This window comes from Scyliorhinus torazame, chromosome 12 (genome assembly GCF_047496885.1).
Source record: "Scyliorhinus torazame isolate Kashiwa2021f chromosome 12, sScyTor2.1, whole genome shotgun sequence".
NCBI lineage: Eukaryota > Metazoa > Chordata > Chondrichthyes > Carcharhiniformes > Scyliorhinidae > Scyliorhinus > Scyliorhinus torazame.
In genome coordinates, this window is record NC_092718.1 from 28518228 (window position 1) to 28536950 (window position 18723).

General features: G+C 46.8%; 1 protein-coding gene across 1 annotated transcript in view; it reads left to right on the top strand.

The window, feature by feature from the left end:
• The window catches only part of LOC140387466 (uncharacterized), a 193172-nt gene that overhangs the window by 43097 nt on the left and 131352 nt on the right, over positions 1 to 18723 (top strand). The window contains exons 4-9 of the mRNA XM_072470585.1: positions 6347 to 6462; positions 8723 to 8854; positions 9964 to 10165; positions 10885 to 11004; positions 12307 to 12424; positions 17091 to 17307. Coding sequence (XP_072326686.1) covers positions 6347 to 6462; positions 8723 to 8854; positions 9964 to 10165; positions 10885 to 11004; positions 12307 to 12424; positions 17091 to 17307 — 905 coding nt within the window. The remainder of the gene's footprint in view (positions 1 to 6346; positions 6463 to 8722; positions 8855 to 9963; positions 10166 to 10884; positions 11005 to 12306; positions 12425 to 17090; positions 17308 to 18723) is intronic.

An 18723-nucleotide genomic window follows, 5' to 3' on the forward strand; every position in this document is an offset into this window, starting at 1 on the left:
AATGTTTTCTGAAAATCTAAATACACCACATCCAATGGTTCACCCTTATCTATTCTACTAATTACATCTTTAAAAAACTCCAGTAGGTTTTTTAAACACGATTTCACTTTCATTAATCCATATTTTATTGTTCTGCCATTTCCTTGTTCGCTATTATAAATTCTCCTGTTTCGGACTGTAAGGGACCTACATTTATCTTCACTAATCCTTTTTCTTGTTATATATTTATAGAAGCTATTACAATCTGCTTTTAAGTTACTTGTAAGTTACTCTCATATTCTATTGTTCTCTGTTATAAAAATAAATAAATTTAGAGTACCCAATTCATTTTTTCCAATTAAGGGGCAATTAAGCATGGCCAATTCACCTATCCTGCACATCTTTTTTGGGGGGGTTGTGGGGTGAGACCCACGCAAACGCGGGGAGAATGTGCAAACGCCACACGGACAGTGACCCATGGTCAGGATCGAACCTGGGACCTCGGCACCAGGAGGCAGCAGTGCTAACCACTGCGCCTCCATGCTGCCCATTTATTTTTCCCTCTTAATCAATCCCTTGGTCCTCCTTTGCTGAATTCTGAACTGCTCCCAATCCTCAGGCTTGCTCTTGCTACTTTTTCTAGCAACTTTGTATGACTCGTGTTAGGATCTAATACATGTCTTAATTTCTTTAGTCAGCCATTTTTGGGGCGCTTTTCTTGATGTGGTTTTGTGTCAGAAGGAAGGTATAACTGTTGCAAGGCATATACGTGTTCCTTAAATATTAGCCATTGCCTGTCCACTGTCATGCCTTTTCATGAAGTTTCCCAGTCCATCTTAGCCAATTCACACCTCATACCTTAGTAATTTCCTTTGTTTAGATATGGGACCCTAGTTTCTGATCGGGCTTTTTCACTTTCCATCCTAATTAAGAATTCCAGCATGTTATGGTCACTGTTTCCTGAAGGATCCCGCTCAGCAAGGTTAATTAACCCCCTCTCATTGCATAATACTAAATCATGGAGTGCGTCGGCACGATTCTCCGACCTCCCACCAGGTCAGAGAATCGCCGGGAGCTGGCGTGAATCCCGCCCCCGCCGTGTCCCGAATTCTCCGCCACCAGTGATTCAGCAGGGGCGGGAATCGCGCCGTGCCGGTTGGCGGGAATCGCCGCTGTCAACCCTCGCCCGCCGGCGTGGATTAAACCTCCTTTTGAACGGTGGGGCAAGGCAGCGCGGGCAGGCTCCGGGGTCCTGGGGGGGAGGCGCGGGGCAATCTGGCCCCGGGGATGCCCCCACGGTGGCCACGCCTGCGATCGGGGCCCACCGATCTGCGGGCGGGACTGTGCCATGGGGGCACTCTTTTTCTTCCGCCTTCGCCATGGTCTTCACTAGAACATAGAATATTACAGCACAGTACAGGCCCTTCACCCCTCGACGTTGCGCCGACCTGTGAAACCAGTCTAAAGCCCATCTACACTATTCCCTTGTCATCCATATGTCTATCCAATGACCATTTAAATGCCCTTAGTGTTGGCGAGTCCACTACTGTTGCAGGCAGGGCATTCCACGCCCTTACTACTCTCTGAGTAAAGAACCTACCTCTGGCATCTGTCCTATATCTATCTCCCCTCAATTTAAAGCTATGTCCCCTCGTGCTAGACATCACCATCCAAGGAAAAAGGCTCTCACTCTCCACCCTATCCAATCCTCTGATCATCTTGTATGCCCCAATTAAGTCACCTCTTAACCTTCTTCTCTCTAAAAAAAACAGCCTCAAGTCCCTCAGCCTTTCCTCATAAGATCTTCCCTCCATACCAGGCAACATTCTGGTAAATCTCCTCTGCACACTTTACAATGCTTCCGCATCCTTCCTATAATGCGACGACCAGAATTGCACGCAATACTCCAAATGCGGCCGCACCAGAGTTTTGTACAGCAGCAACATGACCACATGGCTCCGAAACTCAATCCCTCTACCAATAAAAGCTAACACACCGTATGCCTTCTTAACAACCCTCTCAACCTGGGTGGCAAATTTCAGGGATCTATGTACATGGACACCGAGATCTCTCTGCTCATCCACACTGCCAAGAATCTTACCATTAGTCCAGTACTCTGTCTTCCTGTTATTCCTTCCAAAATGAATCACCTCACACTTTTCTGCATTAAACTCCATTTGCAACCTCTCAGCCCAGCGCTGCAGCTTATCTATGTCCCTCTGTAACTTGTAACATCCTTCCACACTGTCCACAACTCCACCGACTTTAGTGTCATCTGCAAATTTACTCACCCATCCTTCTACGCCCTCCAGGTCATTTATAAAAATGACAAACAGCAGTGGCCCCAAAACAGATCCTTGTGGTACACCACTAGTAACTGGACTCCAGTCAGAACATTTTCCATCAACCACCACCCTTAGTCTTCTTCCAGCTAGCCAATTTCTGATCCAAACTGCTAAATCACCCTGAATCCCATGCCTCTGTATTTTCTGCAGTAGCCTACCGTGGGGAACCTTATCAAACGCTTTACTGAAATCCATATACACCACATCAACTGCTTTACCCTCATCCACCTGTTTGGTCACCTTCTCAAAGAACTCAATAAGGTTTGTGAGGCACGACCTACCCTTCACAAAACCGTGTTGACTATCTCTAATCAAATTATTCCTTTCCAGATGATTATACATCCTATCTCTTATAAACCTTTCCAAGATTTTGCCCACAACAGAAGTAAGGCTCACAGGTCGATAGTTATCGGGGTTGTCTCTACTTCCCTTCTTGAACAAGGGGACAACATTTGCTACCCTCCAGTCTTCTGGCACTATTCCTATCGACAAAGATGACTTAAAGATCAAAACCAAAGGCTCAGCAATCTCCTCCCTAGCTTCCCAGAGAATCCTAGGATAAATCCCATCCGGCCCAGGGGACTTATCTATTTTCACACTTTCCAGAATTGTTAACACCTCCTCCTTATGAACCTCAAGCCTTTCTAGTCTAGTAGCCTGAATCTCAGTATTCTCCTCGACAACATTGTCTTTTTCCTGTGTGAATACTGACGAAAAATATTCTTTTAGCACCTCTCCTATCTCCTCGGACTCCACGCACAACTTCACACTACTGTCCTTGACTGGCCCTACTCTTACCCCAGTCATTGCTCTATTCCTGACATACCGATAGAAAGCTTTAGGGTTATCCTTGATCCTACCTGCCAAAGACTTCTCATGTCCCCTCCTGGCTCTTCTTAACTCTCTCTTTAGGTCCTTCCTAGCTAACTTGTAACTCTCGAGTGCCCTAACTGAACCTTCATGTCTCATCTTTACATAAGCCTCCTTCTTCCTCTTGACAAATGTTTTGACTGCTTTAGTAAACCACGGTTCCCTTGCTCGACCACTTCCTCCCTGCCTGACAGGTACATACTTATCAAGGACACGCAGTAGCTGTTCCTTGAACAAGCTCCACATTTCCATTGTGCCCATCCCCTGCAGTTTTCCTCTCCATCTGATGCATCCTAAGTCTTGCCTCATCGCATCATAATTGCCTTTCCCCCAGATATAACTTTTGCCCTGCGGTATATACCTATCCCTTTCCATCACTGAAGTAAACGTAATCGAATTGTTGTGGTCACTATCACCAAAGTGCTCACCTACCTCCAAATCTAACACCTGCCCTGGTTCATTACCCAGTACCAAATCCAAAATGGCCTCGCATCTCGTTGGCCTATCTACATACTGTGTCAGGAAACCCTCCTGCACACATTGGACAAAAACTGACCCATTTAAAGTACTCAAACTATATCTTTTCCAGTCAATATTTGGAAAGTTAAAGTCCCCCACAACAACTACCCTGTTGCCTTCGCTCCTATCCAGAATCATCTTTGCAATATTTTCCTCTACATCTCTGGAACTTTTCGGAGGCCTATAGAAAACCCCTAACAGGGTGACCTCTCCTTTCCTGTTTCTAACCTCAGCCCATACTACCTCAGTAGACGAGTCCTCATCAAACATCCTTTCTGCCACCTTAATACTGTCCTTGACTAAAAATGCCACCCCTCCCCCTCTTTTACCACCTTCCCTGAGCTTACTGAAATATCTAAACCCCAGCACCTGCAACAACCATTCCTGTCCCTGCCTGCTCTATCCATGTCTCCAAAATGGCCACAACATCGAAGTCCCATGTACCAACCCATGCCGCAAGTTCACCCACCTTATTCTGGATGCTCCTGGCATTGAAGAAGACAAGAAGACTATGGCGGAGGCGAAAGAGACCCCTTCCCCTGCGCATGCGCGGGGATGCCGTGAGCGGCCGCTGACTCTCCCGCGCATGCGTCGCCCGGCGAAGACCTTTCGGCCTTGGCTGGCGTGGCGCCAAAGGCCTTTCCCGCCAGTCTGCGGAGCGGAAACCACTCCGGCACGGGCCTAGCCCCTCAAGGTGAAGGCTTGGCCCATAAAGGTGTGGAGAATTCCGCACCTTTGTGGCGGCCCGACGCCGGAGTGGTTCCCGCCACTCCATTACGCCAGAACCCCCCGCACCGCCGGGTAGGGGAGAATCCCGGCCCATGTCTCCTAGTTGGTTCCTCGACATAGTGGTCTGAATAAGCTATCACATACGCACTCCAGGAACTCATCCACCACAGTATTGTTGCTAATTTTGTTCGCCCGATCTACATGTCGATTAAAGATTAAAGTCTCTTCTCCCGAGAACAGTGGCAGGGCCAGTGAATAATTTTAAGGCAGAGGTTGATAGATTCTTTACCAACAAGGGAGCCAAAGTTTATCTTGGGATAGGCGGAATGTGGAGTTGAGGCCACAATCAGATGAGCCATAATTTTATTGAATGGTGGAGCAGGCTCGAGGGGCTGAATGGCCTACTCCAGCCCTTAATGTACATGTTTGTATTCAGCCAGTCAGGTTAATGCCAAGCTCTCTGTCGAGAAACCTGATCATTCCCTCTCCACCATTCTATTCCCGTAGCGCTCTGCAAGTTTATTCACCTCAAGTGCCCAACCAATTTCCTTTTGAAATCATTCACCATCCCCACTTCCACCACCCTCATGGACATTGAGTCACTGCATAAAAAGTTTTTCCTCACATCCCCTTGCCCAAAACATTTAATCTGTGTCCCAGAGTCCTTGTTGCTGCTGTTGTTTCTCTTTCAGCACCTAGTGGTGCGCAAGGCAGACAATCATCTGGTTCAATATCTAGTTTTTCCTGGAACAGGTCACTGGGCCTGTCGCCAGAGGCTTGTAGCTTGAAGGGCACTACTCTACATCAAGCATGGCTGATCAGTTGTTTCTCAAACTCTTTTTTTTTAAGCATTTCCAATTCAGGGACAGTTTTAGCATGGCCAATCCACCTGCCCTGCACAATTTGGGTTGTGGGGGTGAGACCCACGCAGACACGGGGAGAATGCGCAAACTCCACCCAGACAGTGACCGGGGGCCGGGATCAAACCTGGGACCTCGGCACCACTACGCCATCATGCCGCCCCGTTTCTCCCACTCTCGCCAACTACCAATTAAATGAAAATGAAAATCGCTTATTGTCACAAGTAGGCTTCAAATGAAGTTACTGTGAAAAGCCCCTAGTCGCCACATTCCGGCGCCTGTTCGGGGAGGCTGGTACGGGAATTGAACCGTGCTGCTGGCCTGCCTTGGTCTGCTTTCCAAGCCAGCGATTTAGCCCTGTGCTAAACAGCCCCTAGATCAATATGCATGAGCTGAACCACAATGGTGTGTGTTGTTGGCATTTGGCAGGTTCATACTCAACATGTTTGGCTGCTTTGTGAAGGCAAATTCCTTGGCCGTCAAGTCCTGGGGTTGGGATCGAACCAGGAACTTCTGGCTCAGAGGCAGGGATGGGACCCATTGCACCACAAGACCTCCCAAGAGTCTTGTACCATCAGCTAATTGGAACAGCTTTTCTTTGTCTAACATATCTAGACCTATCAACCTTCTACACCGTTAACACTTCTCCCCTCAATCTCCTTTGCTCCAAAGAGAACAACCCCAGCTTCTTTTGTAACTAAAATCCTTTAACGCGAACCATTCTGGTAAAGCTCCCCTGCACCTCCTCAAGGATAAACCACACCTTGTCTTCAGGTGAAATGCTCCAGCCTGTTTAACCTCTATCACAGCGTTGGGTTTTTCAGTTTGCTGGCCAGCCATGTGGTGGGATCTGATGGACACCATGATATATAGTCATGACAGCGGGGGCGTGTGTGTGATTTTGCCCTTGTGCCAATCACACCAACATTACTGAAATGCTTCACATGGTAAGCGGAAATAAATGTGGCATGAGTTGTGTGAAGATTGAAATTTCTATGACGGGCAGCAAATATTTGATCAGAGCCCGTGTTCTTTTCCTGGCAGGAGCCTACGGCACAGCAGTTCTCTATCGGAAGAAAGATGATGATTCACTGGTCATATTGAAAGAAATCAATATGCATGAGCTGAACCACATCGAGAGGCAGAGAGCAATGAACGAGGTTTGTGTTTAACTGGTGTGTCTGACTAGCTGTGTCATATGCAGCTACAGAGTCACTGGGATAACGGGCATGCTGTTAATAAAATGAAGACTTGCATTTATATAGCACCTTTCAAGACCCATCGGGCGTCCCAAAGTGCTTTACAGCCAATGAAGTAGTGTTGAAATTGTAAATGTTATAACTGTAGTAATACAGGAAGCTGTCAATTTGCACAAAGCAAGCTCCCACATACAGCAAGGTGGTAATGCCCAGATAATCTGTCCATGTGACGCTGATTGAGGAATAAGATTGGCCAGGACACTGGGGAGAACTCCCCTGCTCTTCTTTGGAATAGTGCCAAATGATCTCTTACGTCCGTGTGAGAGGGCAGTTAGAGCCTCAGTAGAACGTCGCTTCCAAAAGGTGGCGGGTGAATTCTTCGCCACCCCAGCCACGTGTTCCTCGGCGGCACGGCGCCACTGGCAGCAGGATTCTCCTTTCCCGCTGCCGGCCAATGGGATTACCCATTGTGGCCATTCCACACCAGCAGGAAACCCAGGGGATGGGTTGCGCTGCCGGCGTGACTGAGCATCCCGCCAGCGGAGAATTCCTCCCTGCAGCTCCGACAGAGCAGCCTTCACTCGTACTGCATGAGGGGGGCAGTTTTTTGACTTTTGTGCTGAAGTTCTGGAGTGGAGCCTGAACCCACAACCCCCTGACTCAGATGTGAGAGTGCTGCCAACTAAACCACAGCCAGTATGGAAGTTAGATTTTCTCACAGCTTTGGGACCCTCAATTTAAGTCTGATTGGGATCCAGACTCCATACTTAGCAGCAGAGTGCCTGTGTGGAGTTTGCATGTTCTGCCCGTGTCTGTGTGGGTTTCCTCCGGTTTCCTCCCACAGTCCAAAGATGTGCAGGTTAGGTGGGGTTACAGGGGGCAAAGGGAGTGGGCCTAGCTTGGGTGCTCCGTCAGAGGGTCAGTGCAGACTCGATAGGCCAAATAGCCTCCTTCTGTGACTGTAAAGATTCCAAGGATTACATAGATGATGCAACCTTCATTTTGTTTTAAATTTAGAGGACCCAATTTTTTTTTCCCAATTAAGGGGCAATTTAGCGTAGCCAATTCACCTATTCTGCACATCTTTTTGAGTTGTGGGGGTGAGACCCACGCACACACGGGGAGAATGTGCAAACTCCGCATGGACAGTGACACGGGGCCTGAATCAAACCCGGGTCCTCGGCGCCGTGAGGAAGTAGTGCTAACCACTGTGCCACCGTGCCACCTCTTGATGCAACCTTATCCTGGTTATCCTGCTAATCGGTCGCCTCATCTCTCACTTCCATTATTGATTTTCTGTTGCTGCCGGCCCAATCAGAGCTGTGGAGACTTGGCAGCAATCCTAAACCTGGTGACCTTGGTACAGCCTGTGAAGCAGCAGTGGTCTATTGGAATGGCTGCATACCTGAGAGATTGTGTGCAAGCTTGAATACACATGGCAATTCAATGCAGGGGGGGCTGAAAGGAGAGTTGGAAATCCTGGAAGTGGATCCTCGCTCAAAACAGCTGAGGAAAGCCTTGTTTGGAGGATTCTAAGGTTTATCTTTTTCAGAGTGAACGTTGGAAACAATCATGTGATAATCATGCGGGGGGGGGGGGGGGGGGGGGGATTTGACGATAAATCCACAGAAGCTCAATTGGGTGGCATCTGCCTCTCGAGTTCAGAGTGGGGTGTGTCTGACCTCAGTTGACCTGTTGGTTTACAGAGATTGTGTTTGTTTACTGAGAACATCATAGCTTAAGATATATTTTGTAAGCTGTGTATCCTTAAAATCTGCGACCATTTGTTTGCAAAATGTTTTTTGTCTGTTGTTAAAAGCTAATTGGCAGTCCTATAACTCTGTTCATCCATATTATCGGAAAAAAACCGAAAGGTTACGGTCTTTTGTGCCAAGGTTCCACACTGCGACCTTCCCGTCCAGTAATAACATCAACTGGGATTGTAACACTCCCGATATTTCCCAGCCTCCAAGCCTGCCACAACAAAGCTGGTAAAACTCAGTACATTGTGTTAATACAATATTTATTTGAACCCATGATTTAGTGTGGCTGCGTGGGTACAGCTGTTGATCACGTGGTTTTGTTCGGGTAAGTGTGTAGAACTCCTGATTCAGTGGCTCCTTGTGGGTGAATATGTGCAGTCCCTGACTCTCTGGTTTTATGGGAGTCAATGTGTAGAGTTCCTCGCATTGCGTTATTCTTTGCCTCTCCTCTGCTATAGGTGAAGGTGCTCTCAATGTTAGACCACCCCAACATAATCAATTACTACGACAGCTTTGAAGAGGATGGAGTGTTAATGATTGAGATGGAATACGCCGATGGAGGTACATTGGCACAGTACCTGGCACAGCAGGTAATTTAAATGGGTATATTTGGTGGGTGAGGGGGAGGGGGTGATATTTCCAATAGTAAATTGTTTAAGGAGGCTTTTGTGGATGAGAAGGAGCTTTAGTTCTGTTCCTTTTCGAATAATATCATGACATACATACAATGAGTGATGGTAATTGATTCTGCGGTCCGGAAACATTGCTGGAACCTGAATTGTCTTCTCTAAACTGGAACTTTCCAGCCCTCCATGCCGACGGGATCTTACAGTCCAGCCGAGGGAGGGGGAGGGGGGCGTTTTGGAAAATTCCAACCAAAGAGTCAAATGCCAGGTGATCTTTATTTTAGAGAACAGCCGGAATATTTGCTCATATCACAAGTCGTCATGATGAAAGATTTCAGCAAAGGTAAGACAGCTGAGCAGATAAAGCTCAGAAATATTAATCCTCCTCTCTCTTTGACGTTTCTGTGGCACAAAATTGTCTTATTTCTGTTGACTTTTTTTTAAAAATCCAATTAAGGGCAGTTTAGCGTGGCCAATCCACCTACCCTGCACACCTTTGGCTTGTGGGGGTGTAACCCACGCAGACCCAGGGAGAATGTGCAAACTCCACATGGAAAGTGACCCGGGGCCGGGATCGAACCCGGGTCCTCGGCGCCACCAGGCCTCCCTTCTTCCTGTTGTTAAACTGTGTCCAGAGCAAAGGATGCAGAATGAAGCAAATTGTCCCCTGCACCAAGCCCTGTCCATTTCCCAACAGTTTCTGAATCTAATCCAGCTAATTACACCACAATGCATTTTATATGGAGCCGAGTTTGATGTCTTCTGAAAACCCCAGCCCATTCTCCGCTGGTCCCTTTGGCTAATTCCTCCACAAATTCATCCTGAAATGCCACCTGTAAAGTGTTAGTGGCAAGGACCGGACGATGTTGAATTGATCAAAGTGACTGTGGCTTTTTACTGAGGGGTCGGAATGTGTTTCCTGTGATATTCTCCAATCGAAGGAGACTGAAGTTTCTTGATTGGCAAATCCCTTAAGGTGTGGCGTCCTTTAATTTGCGGCAAGGATGCTTTCACCACGCTGAATTGGAGGGTGTGTCACACAGCTGCCTGAGCTGCTGGTATTCATGTTGCAGGACCGAGAATTAGAAGAGCACCAAATCCTGAACCTCTTTCACCAGATGGTGGCAGCGATTTGTTACCTCCACGAACACAGCGTATTGCACCGAGATCTCAAGACTGCAAACCTCTTCCTCACAAAAGAAGGCGAAGTGAAACTTGGTGATTTTGGGGTGGCCAAGGTGATGATGACAGGCAGTGAAGCACATACTATATTAGGTGAGATTTGCTTTGACCAACAATTGGAAAGGGAAAGGTGCAGCGGTATGTCGGAGTACGACTAACTTTAGAACAGATGCTGAGAAATGGGTAAGATGTGGGCATTTGGTCTTGGATCAGAGTAGATAAGCAGATATGAGTAGAAATACTTTGCAGGTGAGGGTAACGGGCAGTATAGATGGAATGGGGCTATGATGGTAGTAATTAAGGCTGATTTACCACACGGAATGCAACATATGCTGCAGTTCATGGTGGTGAGTTCAGAGAGGAATGTGTATTCTCAAGACTGCCAATAACGTTTGTTGGTCGGGGGAGCATCTTGAAGGCCTGCAGTGTCTTGAGCTCTCGAGAGATATGGGTAACTGTCTGTAACAGAGTTTAGGCAAGCTGGAGGAGGCGCACATATAGGGCAAGATTCTCCTTTCCCCCAGCCGCGGGTTTCTCGGTGACACACCGTTTACTGGTGGTGGGATTCCCTGCTCATGCCGCTTGTCAATGGGTTTTTCCCATTGAAGACACCCCATCCTGCCGGGAAACCTGTGGGCAGGGGTACGCTGCTGGGCAGAGCAGAGAATCCCGACGACCAGAGAATTCCAGCCGTAGAGACCATTGCATCAATAATTGTTTCTTAGTGTACTTCCGGGAATGAGGGGTTCGCTCAATAAATTGAATGTTACAGACTCCATGAGTACATCTAATGGACATTTTATGTTGTGCAGGTACACCCTTTTACATCTCCCCGGAGATCTGTGAGGGGAAATGTTACAATGACAAATCAGACATCTGGTCGCTCGGTTGTATCCTTTACGAGATGGCATGCCGCCAGCGCACATTTGAAGGTAAGATCCATGGAAAAGTGATAGCTAATTAGCGTTTGAGGAAATGATTTACGTTAATGTAGATGGTCTCCAGTAAATTAAAACATGGTTCTTACAGAATGGGATCAATTTTTGCAAAGATATTTTGGCCATCTTCTTTGGAAACAGTTAGACCCTGAAGAATGGAAAGGTATAAAAATGAATGTGTTAGTATATGGATGCTTTCCTGTCCAGCCCTTGCATTGAAACTCTTGATGCTAGTGTCCCCTATTAGGCCGCTGGAGATGAGTAAGCTCCATGCAAACAAAGGAAATGGGAAAAGAAATCATGCATCAGCTGGGGTTTATTACATGGAATCTGTTAATATTTTGGTACTGGATTTTAAGTGGTTAGCACTGTCGCTTCACAGCGCCGGGGTCCCAGGTTCGATTCCCGGCTTGGGTCACTGTCTGTGCGGAGTATGCACGTTCTCCCTGTGCCTGCGTGGGTTTCCTCCGGATGCTCTGGTTTCCTCCAACATGTTTCAAAAGACGTGCTTGTTAGGTGAATTGGACATTCTGAATTCTCCCTCAGTGTACCCGAACAGGCGCCGGAATGTGACGACTAGAGGCTTTTCATAGTAACTTTATTGTAGTGTTAATGTAAGCCTGCTTGTGACATTAATAAAGATTATTATTAAGTATCAGAATGGATTTTTTTGTCAACATGATTGTGTAGATAGGAGGATAAAGCATCTTGTCATTTGTACACCACCTGCTCATTCTCTTGAGTGTCGTAGAATTGTACTGATTTTTAAAAAACATTGTTATTCCATTTTTGTGCAGTGTTTTAGTGTTTTAATTCTTCTGTCACTAGCTTGATCATCTGGTAGCATTCTCACTTCCGAGTCAGATGGGCTGTAGGTCCCACTGCATATATCTTCACCAGATAAGCCAGGCTGAGACTGAGGGAGTGATGCATGGATGGAGCTGCTGTATTTTGGCTGATATCTTGAACCAAGTGCTGCCATTTCAAGTCGGCATTAAGGGCCGGAGTTCCCGGACCTCCAGCCGTGTGAGTCACAATGGCAGGAGGCGGTCCGCCGTTCGCTGGCGGCAGGCTTAGCTGTTCCCGCCGCTGTCAATGTGATTTCCCATTGACGCCCCCCAACGCCGCCGATTAACTCGCAGGCAGGTTTACGGCCTAAATGTCCCTTGGGACCTTTTTGAAGAGAAGGGTTGTTCTTCGAGTATCCTGGCCGACGACAAAACACCGGTCATGTTTCTCGGCGCTGGGAATATAAATGGCACAACACAGCTCACGTTCTGCTTTTTTTTCTTACAGGTACTAACCTGCCAGCAGTAGTGAATAAGATCATGAAAGGGCAGTTTGCTCCAATCGCTAATAACTACAGCACTGAGTTTAAAGCCCTTGTGATGGACATGCTTCAAAAAGAGCCGCAGTAAGTTGCAAGTGTCTCTGATTTCCTTGTGATTAGCTGGGAGGAAAACCCTCCCATGACTGTGATAGATTTCCTCCCACGCTGTTGTTGATTTTAGTAATTATTTCATCAAGACTGTTCAAGACAGGAGAGAGACTGGAGGCCAGTTAGTCTCATGTCTGTCATTGGGAACATGCTGGAATCTATTATTCAGAAAGTGGTAACAGGGCATTTAGAAAATCATAATCCAATCACGCAGGGCTATCATGGGCTTTATTGGAGAGAAATTGTGTTCGACAAATTCAATAGCATTCTCCGAGGATGTAACAAGCAGGGTGGATAAAGGAAAACCAGTAATTGTGGTGTAATTGGATTTCCAAAAGGTGCTCATCAAGGGACCACTGCACAAGATTAGCGTTCATGCTGCTGAGGGTAATGTATCAACATGGATAGAGGATTGGCTGATTGACAGGGAACAAAGAGTCAGGTAAATGGGTTCCTTTCAGGTTAGAAAGCACAGCTAATGTGCCACAGGGATCAGTGCTGGGACCTCAACTGTTTACAATGTTTAGTAATGTCTTGGACGAAGGGACCAAGTGCGGTGTAGCCAAAATTGCTGACGATGTGAAGACAGGTTGGAATGCAAGTTGTGGGGAGGACACAAGGACCAGAATTTTCCAGCTCTCCTCCCCCACAGGTTTCCCCACTGCCAGGGCGGCCGAGCCATTGAAATCTCTGTTCACATCGGCAGGACCAGAAGATCCCACCAGCTTGATGGTCGAAAGATTCTGGCCAAAGAATTCTCAAAGAGCTGTACATGGGCTGTAGATAAACAGGATAGGATCCCGGCCCCAGGTCACTGTCTGTGTGGAGTTTGCACATTCACCCCGTGTCTGCAGAGGGGTTCATCCCCACAACCCAAAGATGTGCAGCTTAGGTGGATTGGCCAGGCTAAATTGCCCCTTAATTGGAAAAAAATAATTGGGTACTCTAAATTTATTTGAAAAAAAATTGATAAAGAGGATAGAGTATAAAAGCAGGTAAGTCTTGATACAACTATACTAAGCATGGGTGAGACCACATGGGGAGCACTGTGTACCGTTCTGTTGTCCATCTTTAAGGAGAAATATACTTGCACTGGAGGTAGTTTAAAGTGGTTCACTTGTTTTATTCCTGGGATGAAGGGGTTGGCTTAAAAGGAAGGTTTGAGCAGAACAGTGGCACAGTGTTAGCACTGCTGCCTCATAGCGCCAGCGACCCGGGTTCGATTCTGACCTTGGGTGACTGTGTGGAGTTTGCACATTCTCCCCGTGTCTGCGTGGGTTTTCTCCAGGACCTCGAGTTTCCTCCAACAGTCCAAAGATGTGCAGGTTAGGTGGGGTTACGGGGCAAGGACAGGGGAGTGGGCCTCGGCGGGGAGCTCGTTCGAACGGTCAGTGCAGACTTGATGGGCAGAATGGCCTCATTCTGCACTACAGGGATTCTATGGGTCTATAAACTAGGGGACAAAAATAAGGGACCTCCTACTTAAAACAGAAATAAGTTGGAAATTCTTCTCTGAGGCGTGTTGATCTTTGGAATTCTCTACCCGAGAGAGCAGTAAAGACAGTGTGAAAAAGGTTTTTGATCTACCTGGGAGTCGAGAGTTATGGGCGGCAGACAGGAATGTAATATTGAGGCCACGATTAGATCAACTATGAATAGTGGAATAAGCCCCAGAGTTGCACTGTACCGTGGAGCCAGAACCCCAGTCAGTAGAGGTGACTGGGGAGTCAGTGGTTAGCGATGTCAAAGAATCTTGTATTGATGTCAGATCTACTATGCAGCTCATAACCAAAATATGGAAGATCCCTGCAAAGGATCTGCATCATTAAGCCCCACACAATAGCACGTTAAGCGTGCTGCCCTAGTGAGGAAACTACTTCACTGTCAGATCTTTCTGCAGAGACATTGGGCGGAAGTTTCCAGGTTTTTTCAAAGTGCTGGCTCAGGCGAGAAAAGGAGTGTACAACATACATGCTGCACAGCCGCTTTTCTCACCATATTTTCTCACTGAGAAGAAGGAAATGCTGGAGGCAAGTCCCACACCGTCAAGCCCACTCAGTGGGCAACGTCGGCCTTCCAGAGATAGGGGCGCCCTTTTTTAAAAAAATTTTAAAAAAAATATTTAGAGTACCCAATTATTTTTTTTCCAATACAGGGGCAATTTAGCGTGGCCAATCCACCTAACCTGCACATCTTTGGGTTGTGGGGGTGAAACCCGCGCAGACATGGGGAGAATGTGCAAACTCCACACGGACAGTGACACAGGGCCGGGATTCGAACCCGGGTCCTCAGCCTCGCAATCCCAGTGCTAACCACTGCGTCACATGTCACCCCGGGGTGCCCTTTTTAAAGGCTTAACTGATCTCCAGTACTAAATATTTAAAAAATACAGAACCCCCTTCCATGGACACGGAGACCACCCACAAGGACCCAGGGAAACCCAACTCCTGCTCTCCCAAGGACACAGGGAACACTTCCTATGAACAAGGGGAACCTCCCCATCGTGTTCCCCAGAGGAAGTCCTCCGGCACTCGTGTCAAGGGCCAGTGTCCAGGCATGTCCCTCTCCATCCTGGGGGCTGTACTTGTGGACCTCCTACATGGTTTCTTCGCCTGGCTCACATTACAGCAGACCTGTTGGAAATCCCAATGTCGGAGTGTGATACAGCAGGGAAGACCGCTAATGAGATTTAAATGTATTTAAATGTGGTCCCCCGACATTGCTGGGTGGGAACCACATTCTACCAATGATGGGGGGTGGGAGGACGGAGCAGGAATGATCATGTCACGAGATCCCGGCGACGAGGTTCTTGCTTTTGGCTTCTCACGGAATTTTGCATCCTAGTCGGCGCAGGTGGAAAATCTTGGCCATTATTAAAGATGAGATTGCGGAGTACTTGGAAGTGCATGATAAATTAGGAGAGTGTCAGCACGGCTTTGTCAAGGGAAGGTCATATCTGACAAATCTATTAGAGTTCTTTGAGGAAGTTAGACAAAGAAGAACCAGTGGACATGATCTATTTAGTTTTACAGAAAGCCTTTGACAAGGTGCTGTATAGGAGGCTGTTAAATAAGTTAAGAGCCCATTGGTGTTAAGGGTAAGATACTGGCACGGATAGAGGATTGGCTGACTGGCAGAAGGCAGAGAGTGGGGATTAAGGGGTCTTTTTCAGGATTGCAGTCAGTGACTAGTGGTGTGCCTCAGGGGTCGATGTTGGGACCATAACGTTTCACAACATACGTTAATGATCTGGAAGAAGGGACTGAGGGCACTGTTCCTACATTTGCAGATGGTACAAATATATGCAGAGGGACAGGTAGTATTGAGGAAGCGGGGGGTGGTTGCAGAAGGATTTGGACAGGCTAAGAGAGTGGGCAAAGAAGTAGCAGATGGAATACAATGTGGAAAAGTGTGAGATTATGCACTTTGGTGGGAAGAATGGAGGCATAGCCTTTTTCTAAATGGGAAAATGCTTAGGAAATCAGAAGCACAAAGGGATTTGGGAGTCCTTGTTCACGATTCTCTTAAGGTTAACATACAGGTTCAATCGGTAGTTAGGAAGGCAAATGCCATGTTAGCATTCATGTCAAGAGGGCTAGAATACAAGAGCAGGGATGTACATCTGAGGCTGTATAAGGCTCTGGTCAGACCTCATTTGGAGTATTGTGAGCAGTTTTGGGCCCCGTATCAAAGGAAGAATGTGCTGGCCTTAGAAAGGGTCCAGAGGAGGTTCACAAGAATGATCCCTGGAATGAACAGCTTGTCGTATGAGGAACGGTTGAGGACTCTGGGTCTGTACTCGTTGGAGTTTAGAAGGATGAGGGGGATCTTATTGAAACTAACAGGATATTGCAAGGCCTGGATAGAGTGGACGTGGAGAGGATGTTTTCACTTGTAGGAAAAACTAGAACCAGAGGACACAATCTCACTAAAGGGACGATCCTTTAAAACAGAGATGAGGAATTTCTTCAGCCAGAGAATGGTGAATCTGTGGAACTCTTTGTCGCAGAAGGCTGTGGAGGCCAAATCACTGAGTGTCTTTAAGAAAGAGAAATATAGGCTCTTGATTAATAAGGGGACCAGGGGTTATGGGGAGAAGGCAGGAGAATGGGGATGAGAAACCTATCAGCCATGATTGAATGGTGGAATAGACTCGATGGGCCGAATTCTTTCTTATGCTCTAATGGCTGAAGTGGCAATGTCTTTTTTTCAGTTGGCGTATAGACGCTCGTGGTCAGTTTCCTTTGTAATTACAATCACTGTAATTATTGTAGGAAAGATCAGTTGGTTTCATCTCAACTTATCACTCTATTTCATGTGATATCTTCTTTGTGCTGTTTCGCTCCTGAATTTAGCAACTCCACGATCCAAGTGGACCGAAAAACCTCACTTGAGGGAAACGCAGGACCTGGAATTGGCTCTGAGATGATTATCTGCTTTATCTCTGACCTGCATTTCCTTCACGGATTGCTGAATCTGTTTCCTGCAGTCTCTTGCACTGTTTTATTGTTTATTCTCGCTCCAATGTGTGGTATCCTGCCGCCTCTTTTCTTCCTCTCTCTCTGTCCTGCCTAGCTTTCTTCCAGGGTTAGCATGGGGGGATTGCCACTGAAACTGAGCTTCTGCCTTTCACCCGGGGCAGGTATCGACCCTCTGCTCATGAGCTGTTGCACCTTCGTCTCCCTGAAGTGATGGCAAAATATGAAGACACTCCAGACTACGAGGAAGGGCCAGAGATGGGCTTTCAAAGCGGCCTAAGTCAAAGGAGGAATGGGTGCACAGCACTTTACTACTTATGCCTGTCCGATCTGGAACTTTGCCCCGTTGAAGGACTGCCTTCAAAGATTAAAGTTATACAGGTAGGTGTAATTGAAACATTCCGAATGATTTTACAGGTCGCATCCTTTATCCATACATCGAAAACTAAATGCAGCCCAAATTTGAACAATGATTAGGCAGCTATGCAGTTAATTTGTATGTCACTAAAGCAATGTAATGTTATATTATAGGTGTGATAAATATTAGCAGGTAAGAAGTAAGGTGTACGAGAGTTGACAAATGGAGAAACAGCTGAGTATTGCAGACTATAGCTAGCCTAGGCTTTGGCCATTGTATTGTAAGTAGGCCTTCCAAGGGTGGAACGATGGCTCAGCGGTTAGCACTGCTGCCTCACGGAACCGAGGACCCGGGTTCGATCCTGGCCCCGGGTCACTGTCCATCTGGAGTTTGCACATTCTCCCCGTGTCTGCATGGGTCTCACCCTTACAACCTAAAGATGTGCAAGGTAGGTGTATTGGCCAGGTTAAATTACCCCTTAAGTGGAAAGAAAGAATTGGGTACACTAAATATATTTATTAAAAATGCAAGTAGGACTTCCGCATATAATAATAATAATTGTCACAAGTAGGTTTACATTAACACTGCCATGAAGTTACTATGAAAAGCCCCTAGTCACCACACTCCGGCGCCTGTTCGGGTACACAGAGGGAGAAATTAGAATATCCAAATTACCTAACAGAACGTCTTTCGGGACCTGTGGGAGGAAACCGGAGCCCCCGGAGGAAACCCACGTAGACACGGGGAGAACATGGAGACTCCACATAGACAGTGATCCAAGCCGAGAATCGAACCTGGGACCCTGGAGCTGTGAAGCAATAGTACTACTGTTATGGGCCAGGGTTTCACCTGACCCACAACTTTTAATAGATTGTGATCTTGGGGAGCACACGGGACTACCTTACAGGTGTCGTGCAACAGAGAGTTAAAGTACTTTTAAATTAAAACAATGTTTATTTATGACACCAGTTAACACTTTATAAACTCACAGTAAACATCTCAACAACTATCAGCACCAATAAATCCCCCAAAGAATACTGAACTCTATAAGTAACTCTTAATCTTTCCTTGCAACATCCATAAGACAAATAAAAACCCTTTTTACAGAAAGACATCAGGTTTAACTTCTCTACAGAAACAGGTATTATTTTTAAATCACCAAAGGATCTGGAGACAGTCTTTAGATTGCAGAGAGAGAGACTAATACACCTTCTTGACTGCAGCTATCCAGCTCTCAAAACAAAACTAAAACACACCCTGTGGCAGATAGCCCAAAGCGAAAGTAAAAGCAGACAGACAGCCCAGCTCCACCCACAGTCTGACAACACTGATAAACACCCATTTCTTAAAGGTACATCCACAACAGCTATTTTATAAACACCCATTTCATAAAGGTACTCTCACATGACACTACCCACTGTGCTATCGTGCCACCCTAT